Source organism: Plectropomus leopardus, chromosome 24 (genome assembly GCF_026936395.1).
Source record: "Plectropomus leopardus strain MGB_pleo_1.0 chromosome 24, ASM2693639v1, whole genome shotgun sequence".
Lineage (NCBI taxonomy): Eukaryota > Metazoa > Chordata > Actinopteri > Perciformes > Serranidae > Plectropomus > Plectropomus leopardus.
This window is the reverse complement of record NC_142199.1, coordinates 762050-775830: the sequence shown is the minus strand read 5'-3', so window position 1 is coordinate 775830 and position 13781 is coordinate 762050. Positions and strand designations below refer to the sequence as shown.

General features: G+C 39.2%; 1 protein-coding gene across 1 annotated transcript; it reads left to right on the top strand.

Moving 5' to 3' along the window:
* Positions 1 to 1392: 1392 nt before the first annotated feature.
* sh3yl1 (SH3 and SYLF domain containing 1) lies at positions 1393 to 13664 on the top strand. Its single transcript, XM_088074144.1, has 10 exons — positions 1393 to 1744; positions 5304 to 5414; positions 5507 to 5620; positions 7528 to 7592; positions 8114 to 8226; positions 9483 to 9611; positions 9691 to 9835; positions 10173 to 10575; positions 11536 to 11568; positions 11917 to 13664. Coding segments are annotated over exons 1-10 (1323 nt in total). The 5' UTR covers positions 1393 to 1743; the 3' UTR covers positions 12126 to 13664.
* Positions 13665 to 13781: the final 117 nt, after the last annotated feature.

The window sequence follows — 13781 nt, the reverse complement described above, 5'->3', positions numbered from 1 at the left end:
TTAATGTACCGTATTTAAGATCCCGGTCGTCCCTGATCTCGTCGAGTCCACTCTCATCTCAGTTTGCTAAATATTAATCACTTAACCCTTTAACAGGCGTTATTACCACCACTTCTACTACTACCACTACAACTGAAAAAATTACTACTACTGGGCCTACTACTAACACTACTACTAGTATTATAACTATTAGTACTATTACCACAACCATTAATGCTACTACTATGACAACTACTACCTCTACTACTACTACTACTATTACAACTAAAATGATTAATACGAGTCATTACTACCTTTATGACTTCTCCTGCTACCACTTCTACTACAACTATGACTACTGATACTACTGCTATCACTATTACTACTACTTCTACTACTGCTGATGTTACTACTACTACCACTATTTCTACCACCACTACAACCACTACTACTAATACCATATGGATAGCTAGTACTACTACTAGTCTTACTGTCACTACTAATACTAGAAATACTATTTCTACTTACTAGTACTAGTACTACTCTTATACCACTACTACTGTTAGTATTACACACTGTGTACAAATCTCTGTAAAGTCTAAGTTGAAACTGCTCACTGATCTGTGTTTTCTGGTTTGATTTTTGGAAATTTGTTGCATATTTGATGTTTTAGATTTCTTTTTCATACCATCCTTTCTTTTTTCACTTTTGAGTATTTAACTCTTGCCTGTGAATGTTCTCTCCCACGACTCCTCGCTCTCTCGTCACCACATGAACCTCCCATTATCAGCCCTAAGTGTTGGACCTCAGGGGCCACTCTATTGCTGTCATTATTTTAATCATTTAAACATGGTCGCTTTATTCTGAAGGAATGGTATGACCATTCCCTGAACATGTGACCTGTGACCTCCCTGAGGACGGCACTTTATGTCCCTGCAGACGGATTAATATTAAAACGTAACGTTATCACGTCGACTGTGACTGTGGGAAGATTTTCACTGCAGAAACAGACCTGAGACACATATTATTATTATGATTATTATTATTATTATTATTATTATTGTTGTTGTTGTTGTTGTTATTGTTATTAATATATTAGTATTATTGTTTTAATAATAATTATTATTTTTGTATTATTAATAAACTTCATTTATAGAGCACTTTTCATACAAGGAATGTGCTTTACAACAAAAAAGAAATAAAAAAAATATTTTTTATTATTTGTAAATAAACTATTCTAAATGTATTTTTATTATTATTGTTGTAATGATAATAATAATAATATAACAATAATAATAATAAACTACTGTTGAAAACAAATATATAAACGTTGAGCTCGTGTTGTTTTCAGAAAAGTAAAAATTAAAGGGATGAGGCTCTCCCGTCGTCGCCTGCGAGACTGCACTCAGGGGAAAATAGCACACCGCTCTGGAACGCGCCCGGGAGCGCGCTCAGCTGTTTACACACCCCTCGGGGCTGTCCGCGTGGCGCCCGTCACCCTGACAACGCCACCAAATATGAATTTACTGTCACCTGACGTCGCTGAAGGTCTGAAATACAACCACTCCCACTTCAGTCCACCTGTCCAGGTGGGCTCCGACTATCTTTGTCAACTTCACGTGACGTGTGTGGGATTTCCGGCAGCGCGCGGGGCTGTGAGGAGGAGCAGGTGAGGCGGAAGTGAAGTGAGGAGAGAGGCTCGCGCGGCTCACCTGCCCGCAGGTGTACAACCAGAAAGAGACAGAGGAGGACAAGAGAGAGACAAGTAAGTTTAATACAACACGAACTCAGGTTCATCTGGTAAAAGTTCTACCTGTCCCCGTCTCTACCTGTCTCTGTCTCTTTGTCTCGTGCTCTCCTGTCTCTCTGCTGTGTCCTCGCGGTGTTCCGGTTCCACAAGTTTCACAGGTTCTCCACGTGTCACTGCAATAATAAAATAATCTGACGGAGATTTGTGAAATAGTTTACAGCTCTGCGGCGTTATATGTGACGGTTCCAGGGCTGAGGGTCTCTGTGAGGGTTCTGCTGGGCTTTCAGGTTCTAGTGTTCTTTCAGGTTCTAGTGTTCTTTCAGGGGGCCGCAGTGGCATTCAAGAGGGTTTCTGTTGTGGCTGAGCAGAAACTCATGTTGTTGTTGTTTTTTTGCATATAGTTTTAGATTCTAGGTTCTGGTTCTGGTCTAAAGAGGAGGTTCTGGTGGACTTAAAAGTGTTTGCAATGGGCTTTAGGCTTTAGTCATTTATGAAGAGGTTCTAGTGGTCTTAAAGGACGTTCTAGGGGTTTTAAAGGTGGTTGCAGGGTCCTTAAGGTGTTCGTAGCCAGCTTTTAGGCTCATGTTATGAATAAAGAGGATTGGTTGGTCTAAAAGGATGCTCTATTGGTCTTAAATGAGGTTCTAATTGTCTTAAATTAAGTTCTAGTGGTCTTAAGGGGGGTTCTAATTGTCTTAAAGGAGGTTCTAGTGGCCCTAAAGGAGGTTCTAGCAGTCTCAAAGAAGTTTGTAGTGTTATTTAAAGGTTCTAGCGGTCTCAAAGAAGTTTGTAGTGTTATTTAAAGGTTCTAATGGTGTTAAAGGTGTTTGCAGTGGTCCTTCAGGTTCTTGTCATTTATGAAGATGTTTTAGTGGTCTTCAGGGAGGTTCTAGTGGTCTCATAGGTGTTTGCAGGATCCTAACGGTGTTAGCCAGCTTTTAGGCTCATGTTATGTTGAAGGTGGTTCTTTTGGTCTTATGGGAGGTTCTAATTAAAGGAGGTTCTAGTGGTCCCAAATTAGTTTGTAGGGTTATTAAAGGTTCTAGTTGTCTTTAAGCTGTCTGTAGTGGTCCCTCGGGTTCCAGTCATTTATGAAGACTTTCTAGTGGTCTTAAAGAAGGTTTAAGTGGTCTAAGACAAGAAGAACATACTCAAGGAGCACTAGAGCCTCCTCAGTGAGGGATAGAACCTCCTTATAGACCACGAGAGCATCCTTAACACAAATAGAACCTCGTCAAACACCCATAGACCATCTAGATGTAGAACCTCCTTAAAGCCCAACAGAAACTAGACTAATAGAACCCCCTTTTAGACAACTAGAACACCCTAATAGAACAGTAGAACCTGCAGTAGGTTACTCACTCCTGCTCGTAGACAACTAGAACGTTCTTAAAGACCACTTGAACCTCCTTAAAGACTACTAGAACATCCTTAAGACAACTAGAACCTCATCAAACACCCATAGACCATCTAGATGTAGAACATCCTTAAAGACCAACAGAAACTAGACTAAAAGAACCCTCTCGTATATATCTAGAACATCCTAATAGAATAGTAGAACCTACTTCTAGACAGTAGGTTACTCACTCCTGCTGGAACGTACTTAAAGACCACTTGAACCTCCTCAGTGACGACCAAAACCACCTGAAGTATCAGTAGAGGTTCTTGATAGACCGCACGTAGCTGGAGAACCGCCTCCCAGAGGCGCTAGCAACAACAGCCAGCAGAGGCTCCTCAGAGGACGTTCTGGTTTCGAACCAGTGATCCCAGTGTGCAGCTTCCTGTCTGTGACAGCAGACCAGCCTGCTGCTGCAGCACATTCCTCACACATGACGCAGCGGACACGCCAACAAAGCTCTGCGTCCGCACGCCCGTCACACAGAGAACAGGCGGCGGGACACGTTCTGCAACGGCTCATCACAACAGAATGTGATTAAATCCATCTGAAACAAATCACTGACATTTGGAAGGAATCAGGAATTATTATGAAATATTATTTGTGAGCAGACTGAAAATCTGTGTATTAATGTGATTAATCTGAAAACCGTCAAAAAATACAAAACGAAAAAATTTGTAAAGTTGAAAAAAATATTTTGCGTGGTGCAATGGTTTCACAGAAATTTTCTTTATTTTTGGAATTTTTGTTTGTGTATTTGCAGATTCACATTTAATGACCTTTACTGTAACTTTCAATTTTGCTGTATTACCTTTATTTTTAATTTAATTTAATACCTTTATTATTTATATTACCGTTATTGATTTTACTTTGACTATAACCAATATCAACAATATTTTTTTTATTACAATTATTTAATTATATTTAATATTACATTTATTGCCTTAACTTTGAATTTAACCAATATTATCCATATTTTTTTTATATATTATCTTTATTAACTTTATTTTTATTTTACCTTGATTACCTTGAAATTTATTTGGACTTTTATTACCTATTTATAAAATATGTAAAATATTAAATCATAGTATTACATTTTTTTGTTTTAATTTTTACAGATTACCCATTAACACAGGTTTTATCTGTTCACACAAATTATATTGAGACAAAGATATCTCCATAATTATTATTACATGTTACTGTTAAATGTGAATATTTGCAAGTTTTCTTAAATTTTTATGATTGCAAACTAAATATTTTGGTGTAATTTTGACTTTCGACTGCACAAAAACATTTGAAGACATCACTTTGGACCTATTCAATTATTTTTTCATGTTTTAATTGACAGAAAATTAAAACAGAAATTATTTCTATGGGGGGCGGCCTCTAGCTCACCTGCGAGAGTGTGCGTCCCAAACGTCGCGGCTTTGCAGCGGCACGTGTTCGATTCCCGCCTGTGGCGCTTTGCTGCGTGTCATATCCCTCTCCCACATTTCCTGTCATTCTACAACTGTCGTATCATGAAAGAGAAAAGTCCCCCCAAAATAATTATATAAAAAAACATATATATATCTATGTGTTTTTGCTTGTTAAATGTGATTTTTATTTATTTAATATTTTTGGTATTATGATTGTAAGCTAAATATTTTTCTTGTTCTTTACTGACGGACACACAAAAACATTTAAATACATCACTTTGGGATGTTTGTTTTTTTTTTCATGTTTTAATCGTAAAAATAACCCATATATTCAAGGGGTTTTGCTTGTTAGATGTGATTTTTTTTTTTTACATTTTCATGATTTTAAATTGATCATTTTTGTGTCCATGACTGTTAGACACCCAAAAACATTAAAGACAATAATTGGCCATTTTTCTGTCATTTCTGACATTGAATAGATGAAGTGATCAATCCTTTCAGACAGGTCTGTCTGTTTATCTCTTCCACACATAAAAAGCCACAAAGTCGCAGCTTTTTGAATAAAGTTGCTTATCTTTGGGCACAGATTTTGATAAGATAAATTCAAGTAAACAAGGAGCTCATTGAATTTGTGACTCTGCTCTTTGTGCCACCAAAGCTTTACGTGTGGCTAAAAAAAAACACTCGGAAAAGGTCAAACGAACTCTGAATGAGCCGCTGATGTTTTTTTAATGAAGCGTATAATTTGTGTGTTTTGCAGTGAGTAATCCCATCCCGTCCAATCTCAAGTCGGAGGCCAAGAAGGCTGCCAAGATCCTCCGAGAGTTCACCGAAATCACGGCCAGGAACGGTCCGGACAAAATCATCCCCTGTGAGGAAAACTGTCCGAAGACGCCTTTCTATCGTGCTCAGTTTTCTCATGTGTGTTTCGCTGTGATTGTTGTGTTTTTTCGTGTGTTGCAGCTCATGTGATAGCGAAGGCGGAGGGTCTCGCCATCATTTCCGTCATCAAGGCCGGCTTCTTGCTCACAGCCCGAGGAGGTAGCGGCATCGTCATCGCCAGACTGGCGGACCGACGTAAGACCCGACTTTCTTATAATAACCGCCGTTTGTGGTTGTTTACAGTCTTTTTAAGCATAAATTCCTGTGTTTGTGTCGACGTCACGGTTTCCCTTTTATATTTTTGGAGCTGGACCTTTCTTCAGGAGCACTATTGGACTATATTTGCTGACTCACTGCTCCACACTGTCGGAGCGCAGAGCGTACTCTGGGCACAGACGGAGCAGCAGAACGCCATAAACTCATCCAACACGCTAACAAAGCTCTGCCTCAGAACGTCTCTGAAACAGACGCAGAACAGACAACAGAGAACGGGCAGCGTGATACGTTTTACATATGATGATTCATATGTTTTAAATCTATGCGAATATTTATGTAAAAACCATTAATTAATTATTGATTAATTATGAAAACTTTAGTAAAGCCACAAAAATAAAAAAGATCTGCAAAAGGTGTTTGAAAGGTGTAAATGTTAAAAGTACACGTAGTTTTATATTATTTGTAAATGCATTTGTAAATGATTTAAATGTTTTTGCAGATTCTTAATTTGTGGAATTTGTTTGTGTATTTGCAGATCTGACTGACATTTAAAGAGCTTCACCGTAACTTTTCATAATTATGGTAACGCTCTTTAAATGTAATATTAGTTGTTGAGGAAGTTCTCGTTATTGTTCACAGACTATTTGTCTATGAGGAGTTTTACTGGTCTTTGAGGAAGTTCTAGTGGTCATTTCGAAGGTTCCGGTGATTGTTTATTGTCTCGGCGGATGTTCTCGTGGTCACTGAGGAGGTTCTAGTTGTTGTTTACACTCATACATTCATCTTTGAGGAGTTTCTTATGGTCTTGGAAGTTCTAGCAGTACAAGAGGATGTTCTAGTTTTATACGAGGAGGGTCTAGTTGTCTATGAGGACGTTCTAGTTGTCTACAAGGTGGCTCTGGTTGTCTAAGAGGAGGTTCTAGTTGTCTGCGAGGTGGTTCTAGTTGTCCATGTGGAGGCTTTTGTTATCTATGAGGTGGTTCTGGTTGTCTAAGAGGAGTTTGTATTTTTTGAGAAGGCTTTAGTGGTCACTGAGGAGGTTCTCGAGGTTGTTGAGGAGGTTCTTGTTGTTGTTTACGGTCTGTTTGTCTTCGAGCAGTTTCTTATGGCCTTGTCCTGGTCCTGTCCTGGTACTAGTCAATGACAGGAGGCTGATGTGGGTCTTTGATTGGTTCTAGTCATCCGTGAGCAGGTCCTGATGTTCTCTGAGGAGGTCAGAGATTCAGAATCTCGTTCATGTCTCGTCCTGTTTTTTCTGCGGAGGTTCACGGTGACCTTGTTACTTTTTGGGGGAACTTAAATTAGGAGAGAAAGTCCCTGGGTTCTCCTGCGGCGTGCAGTCATCTGATGTGTCTCGTTTCTGTTGCTCTTTTGACTCGTTCGGCCTTGGAGGTTGTTGCCGTTTGTCGCCGTGTCAACAGAGTCCCACGAGGATCACAGGGACGGGACTCGCCACCTGCAGGGCGTCACGCTGGTTCTGTGGTTTTTCGGATTAAAGTGTCAGTTTTGGTCAAATCACAGTCGTCAATAAAAACATGTGCAGTAGATTTTTTAAATGTTTTTTTTTAAATGGTGCAGATTTGATCAGCGTGGAGAAACGCAGCACAGAAACCGTCTGTGTTCTCGTTGTGGAGCAGAACGGTTCCAGCAGTCGTTAAATCGTCAGCAGAGCGAGGAAAAGTGAAAAGACAGGAAGCGTGAAGGGACGTTCATCACCGAGTAAAACAACCAAACAAAGTTACACCGGCACCTCAGGAGGCGATGAGCCGAACAGCAGAACTGCAACGAAAAATACAAAAATAAAATGTCTGAAAACCCATCAGTAACTCTGTGTGTGTGTGTGTGTGTGTGTGTGTGTGTGTGTGTGTGTGTGTGTGTGTGTTCAGGTTGGTCAGCACCATCCGCCATCGGCATCGCTGGTCTGGGAGGAGGCTTCGAGATCGGGGTGGAGGTGAGTCAGCACACACGAATCTACTTTTATTTTAATATTACGGTTATTTTTTTACATTTATGTTTGTATTACTCTTATTTTTTATATAACTTTAAGTACCTTTTTAAAATATTATTCGTATTTTAATATAACTTTTATTAGCTTTATTTTTATTTTTACTTTTGTCACCTTTACTTGTAATATCACCTTTATTTTCTAAATTAGCATCATTATCTTTTTAAATTTAACTTAATTACCTTTATTTTTTATATTACCTATTTTTCCTTTATTCCAAATGTTATCTTTATGTTGCATTTTCTTCACTTTTTATATTACTTTTGGATATGACATGAGATGGACGTTGATTCGTGCTGAGGATAAAATCTGTGCCAAAGTTTCTCATCGTACATATAATTTTAGAGGTAATGTGTCTGTGACCTTTACCTTCGCTGCTGTTGATTTCACTGTTTTTATTCGCTTTGAAATTGTTTTTATTGAAAGAAAGAAGGAAACCCTCAGAATAAATGAACGTTCCCCCTCAGGTGTCGGACCTGGTGATCATCCTGAACCAGCGGAGGGCTGTCGATGCGTTTGCGAAGGGCGGGAACCTGACGCTGGGCGGGAACTGCACGGTGGCCATGGGACCCATGGGCAGGTTAGCGCCTGTGATCTCACTCCGTCTGTCTCTTAATCGTCTCTAATCTCTACTTTACATGTAAATTACAGCTTTATTGTTCAGACTTTTATGAGAAGTTTTAACGACGTGTTTTGAGGCCTGAAGCAGAAACATCTGTCATCAGATTTGATTGATTTATGAGCTGCCGTTTATGTGAGAGGTAATTTAGGATTTTAGGGAGCTCGGCAGGTTTCATTGTGTGTGTGTTGGCAGGTGTGTGTGTGTGTGTGGCCGGGTGTGTGACTCAATGGTAAATGCAGACATCAGAGAAACTGCAGACAGACAGAAAACGTTGTGAGCTGATTTGTCTGGATTCAACGTCGCAACTGTCTCTAAAACAAAGAGGTTCAGGTTTTAAAAATTTTACAAGATTCACATTTATCTTAAAATATACAGACAGAAAAGTATGGCACAATGTTTCATATTTTCAGAAAAAAACTATTAAAAAAACCTCCTGATGAGAAAATATCAAGAAAACCTGGAAGAGAGAAAAGATGTTAGTTTTTATAAACAAAATAAGAGGACCGGGGATCCCGCCCTGTGGAACGCCACAGAGCATCAACAGTTTGTAAAGTGAACAAAAAAGTACAAAAATGCAATAAAATTACAATCCTCCACCGATGTAGCATTACACTGTTTTAGAACAATGTTACCTGAAAAAAATACACTGAGGAAATGTATAAATTTATAGGTGCTTGTCTGTAGAAAGATTCAAGTTCGGGGATACTCAGCAGGGCATTTCTTGGATTTTAGGATGTTTCTCGGATTTTAAAACATTTCTAGGTTTTTTGGACATTTCTAAAATTTTAGGAAATTTGTAGGATCTTAAGATATTTCTAGAATTTTTGGACATTTCTTGATTTTGTGACATTTCGAGGATTTTAGGACATTTCTTTGATTTTGCGACATTTTAAGGATTTTAGGACATTTCCAGGATTTGAGGACAATTCTAGGATTTTAGGACAATAGTGTCTTAGCCAGGACCTCTCTCGGGGGTGTGGGGGATCCTCCACTGGCACTTTTTTTTAACAACAAGCTCTATTTTGATGCTGTTTTATTCACTCTGACACCTTATGGAGACTAAAAGGACAAAAATAAATCAGTGTCAATCACTTTATTTTTACTGTCAATTAGAAAAATGTGTGGGGGGCCACCCGGGATCCTGTCAGGGCCAGATTTGTCCCATGGGTCGTGAGGTGAGAGATAATGTTCTGCTGTATCTTTGTGTGGTTCAGGAACGTGGAGGCGGACGTGGCTCTTCGCAGTCCTGCGGCAGTCTTCACTTACTGTAAATCCAAAGGTCTGTTTGCTGGTATTTCTCTGGAGGGATCTGGCCTCATCGAACGCAAAGACACCAACCGCAAGTACGGACAGCGACCGGTCTACCTGTCCAAAACTTCCTGCTGCGTCTCCTTGTTCACGCTGTTTCCTTTGTGGTCACAGGTTCTACTCCCGAGACATCCGCGCATCGGCCATTTTGAACGGTGACGTGGAGCCGCCGTCAGAGTGCGCCGACCTTTACCACATCCTGGAGCAGTACACGGAGGCCTACTGCGCTGACTGGACCAGCAAGAACATGCGTTCAAAGGTACACAACACCGGTCCAAATGTCCTCGAACGAGACAATAAAGTTCTAACATCCTCAAATGACACAAACGTCCCATTGTCCTCAAACGAGACAATAGTTAATACCGTCTTAGCCTGTTACTTTTACTAAAATTGGTCAGATTTAGATTCCATATTTTTTACAACCAAAACAACAGAAAATGGAATCAGGATTTGTCCAATTTTCTCTCGGATCAGCTGCAGACTGGATCAGTTTATTGTGCTTTTGCGACCACACTTCAGGCGCATAAACGCGTCAAATGTAGCTGTCAAATAAGTGTTAAATAAGGGTTAAATATTTCCTCTCTCTTTCTCTCCAGTCATCTGCTCCTCCATCCAGACCTCCAGCCCCGACTCCACAGAGACCCACAAACACGTATGTGCCTCCACCAACCAGTTACCAACCAGCACCAACCAGTTACCAACCAGCACCAACCAGTTACCAACCAGCACCAACCAGTTACCAACCAGCACCAACCAGTTACCAACCAGCACCAACCAGTTACCAACCAGCACCAACCAGTTACCAACCAGCACCAACCAGTTACCAACCAGCACCAACCAGTTACCAACCAGCACCAAACAGTTACCAACCAGCACCAACCAGTTACCAACCAGCACCAACCAGTTACCAACCAGCACCAACCAGTTACCAACCAGCAGCCAGCACTGGTAAAAACCGCCTCTACCCGAGCGTCTCAGTCTATAAATCTGAGACTTCAGGTGAGTTTTACCGTCTGTCACCTTCACACTGTCAACAGGTACACTTTGCTACCTCCTCCTGACCTTTCCTACCTCCTCCTGACCTTTCCTAACTCCTCCTGACCTTTCCTATCCCTTAATTTTTCTCACTTTTATTTCTTACATGTCTTTTCTCTTCTGATGTTCCTTCCTTCACTCTCTCCTTGCTTCCTTCTCTGCCACCTACATGCCTTCATGATCACCTCCTTTCCTTCCTTTCTTCCTTCCTTTTACATTCTTCTTTCCTTCGTTACCTCCCTCTCTCTGTCTTTACCTCCTTTCCTCACCTCCTGTGACAGGCAACGACTGATTAATGTTTTAGTTCCTACAGTTGCTCTCTCTCTCACACACACACACACACACACACACACACACACACACACTCAGGTCTGTTATTAACTTGTGACCTTGACGAATTAGTTAATATCCACACACAGCGACTCATTAATAATCCTGCCGTTAGCTGTGTGTGTGTGTGTGTGTGTGTGTGTGTGTGTGTGTGTGTGTGTGTGTGTTGAACATTAACAGAAACCTACAGCATCATGAAATGTGTGTGTGCAGCTGCAGCTCCCTCTGATGGTCACAACATTAAAAGCAGCTACAAAAATAAATCAATCAATCAATAATATAATAATAATTATTATTATTATTGTTGTTGTTTTTGTTGTTATAAATACAGTGATGGTAATAATGATAATAAAGAATATGATATACATCAGTTTGAGCTAAAACCAACTGTTATTTTCATCATCCGTGAATCAGCTCTTTATTTTTCTTGTCAGTCTTTTGGTCTAAGATGTCCATCATTTGTTCTCAGAGACGAATGTCATATCAAATTAAATTTAATAAAACAAAATAAAACAGAAAAACAGCTAATTCCCACACTGGATGCACTTGATGCATTCCAGAGTCGACTTTTTGACTTTGAGTTTTCTGTTTCAGGTCAGTTTGCCTCCAGAAATGCTCCGAACTTCGGTACGACCACGACACGGACACTGCTTTCACTTTTCAGACGCTTCATTTCATTTAACACATATGACACACGGCAATATAAAACACGAGGAAATGAAGTTACATCCTCACCATGTTTCTTTTTCTGAACCTTCAAGTACCTAACTTTTTAAGTGTTGCACTTCATGAAAGTTATGAATTAATAAAAATGTTAACTTTTTGTTTAGTACGTAACTATTCATTAAATACGTAACTTAAAAGTAATCAATAAAAATGACCGTCATCTTCTCACTCTCCACCAGAAAACTTATTCCTAAAATGTTGAACTGTTTCTTGAAATTACGCGTCATTAAATTTTTTTTTGTCTCCTAGGTGGCGCACCGTCAGAGGGCGGGGCCGGTGGACAGCTGGTTGTCACGGCAACCCACCCGTTCACTGGCGAGCAGCCCGGTGACCTGAGCTTCGTCCCCGGAGACCGAATCAGCGTCCTCACCAAGACCGACTCCCAGTACGACTGGTGGGAGGGACAACTGGCTGATGGGCGAGTCGGGATCTTCCCCGCCAACTTCGTCACGTACTGAACACTGGCCCCCCCGGCGTCTAACGGAGGAACTGCAGCTGAGTGACTGTGTTACGGAGGGCGGGAGGGGTCGAGTCAAAACATATTTTTGGGGTTTGGCTTTAGAGCTGCAGCGATCAGTCGATTAACTGAAGAATAATTCATCTGCAACTATGTTCAGATGCAATTTCTTTCAAACAAAATAACATAAAAAAAACTAAAATTTGATGTTTACAGGTCTTAAACTTAAGAATCTGCCGCTTTTCTTCAAATTTAATATTTGATGTTATCAGTTGATGACATTACCTCGTGCTTTGGGATACTTTGATTTCTGGTGTTTTAAAGACTAAATAATAAACTGAATAAAAAATTGCCGGATTAGCAACATAAATAATAATTTTTTGCAGCCTTATGTTAATTTGCGGGTCTGTAATTTCCTAAAAATAATTCAAGTATAATAGGCGTTATCTCAAAAAAGGTGATTACATTTTTTCTCACATTTTAATATTAACTTTTCACTAAGTGCGTAAATTTCCCTCAACCACACAACGTTTCATTCAGTAAGTAGCCTTTCGTAACTTTTTGTTAAGCACTTAACTTTTTGTTAGGTGAGTAACTTTTCGTTAGGCACGTTACTTTTTCGTAGAAGCATTGCGTTGCATTAAGTGTTACTTTCATTAAGTGTGTTACTTTTCCTTAGTATGTAACTAAGTAAGTATGTAACTTTCGGTTAACAGAGTAAATTTTCGTTCAGTACCCAACTTTTAGTAGGTGCATTACTTTTTGTTTAGTTCGTTACTTTTCGTTTAGAGTCTAACTTTTCATAAAGTGCCTAACTTCATTAAGTACGTTACTTTTCGACAGGTGTGTTACTTTCGCTCAGTGCGAAACCTTTAAAACTGTGTATTGTTGAGTTCAGGGGAGTTTGGGGCGTTCGAAACTTTGGCACTTTGTTTAAGTGGTAATTCTTTTTTGTTTTTGTGTTTATTTTAATTTCCCTTCAAAACTAAACAGAAAACAAGTTTTATCCAAATACAAATGTAATATTTCATTACAAACAAACTTTTAATTTCTAACAAAATGCTTAAAAATATTTTTCAAACTGGATGAAGGTCTTTTTTTTTTTTTTTTTACTTTGAGGGAATTAAAATTTAATATTATGCCGTGTTCATATCAAACCGTATTTAAAAGCCTAGCTTGTGGGATCTATTACAGCTAAATGGGACGTGGGTGGGCCACTTTTATAGTTAATATATAAAAATAATAATAAGAAGAATGATGAAGTTAACAGTTTGATTGAGACAATCAGCTGGTGTTTTTATATCTTTAAATATTGCAAAATAAATCTAATTGATAGAGAATTTGCTTTATTTCTGTCCATTTTGTCAAAGAAATGTTTAAAAATTCAGTCAAATTGAAAAATATATGTCATCATACATAATATGATCGTGAAAAGTTCATGCATATCTAAACATAGATTGTTAGATGTGTGTTTGTGAAACTTTGACATGATTTTAAAGTACTTTTAAATGGAAAATAAAGTTCAGTTTGTATCAGTTGATTTGTTAAGGCTGCAGTTCCTCTTTTGTCCTGCAGAGAGCGCTGCAGCTTTAGGAATCAAATCTGACCGTACACCAAAAATAGACTTTTAAAGGCTTCACGCATAAAAACATGAAAA

Bases quoted from the DNA above. Each gene is read 5' to 3' on its own strand.
- sh3yl1 (XM_088074144.1), top strand. The intron at 5,415-5,506 runs GTGAGGAAAACT...CGTGTGTTGCAG, and splicing joins TCCGGACAAAATCATCCCCT to CTCATGTGATAGCGAAGGCG. The intron at 5,621-7,527 runs GTAAGACCCGAC...GTGTGTGTTCAG, and splicing joins CGCCAGACTGGCGGACCGAC to GTTGGTCAGCACCATCCGCC.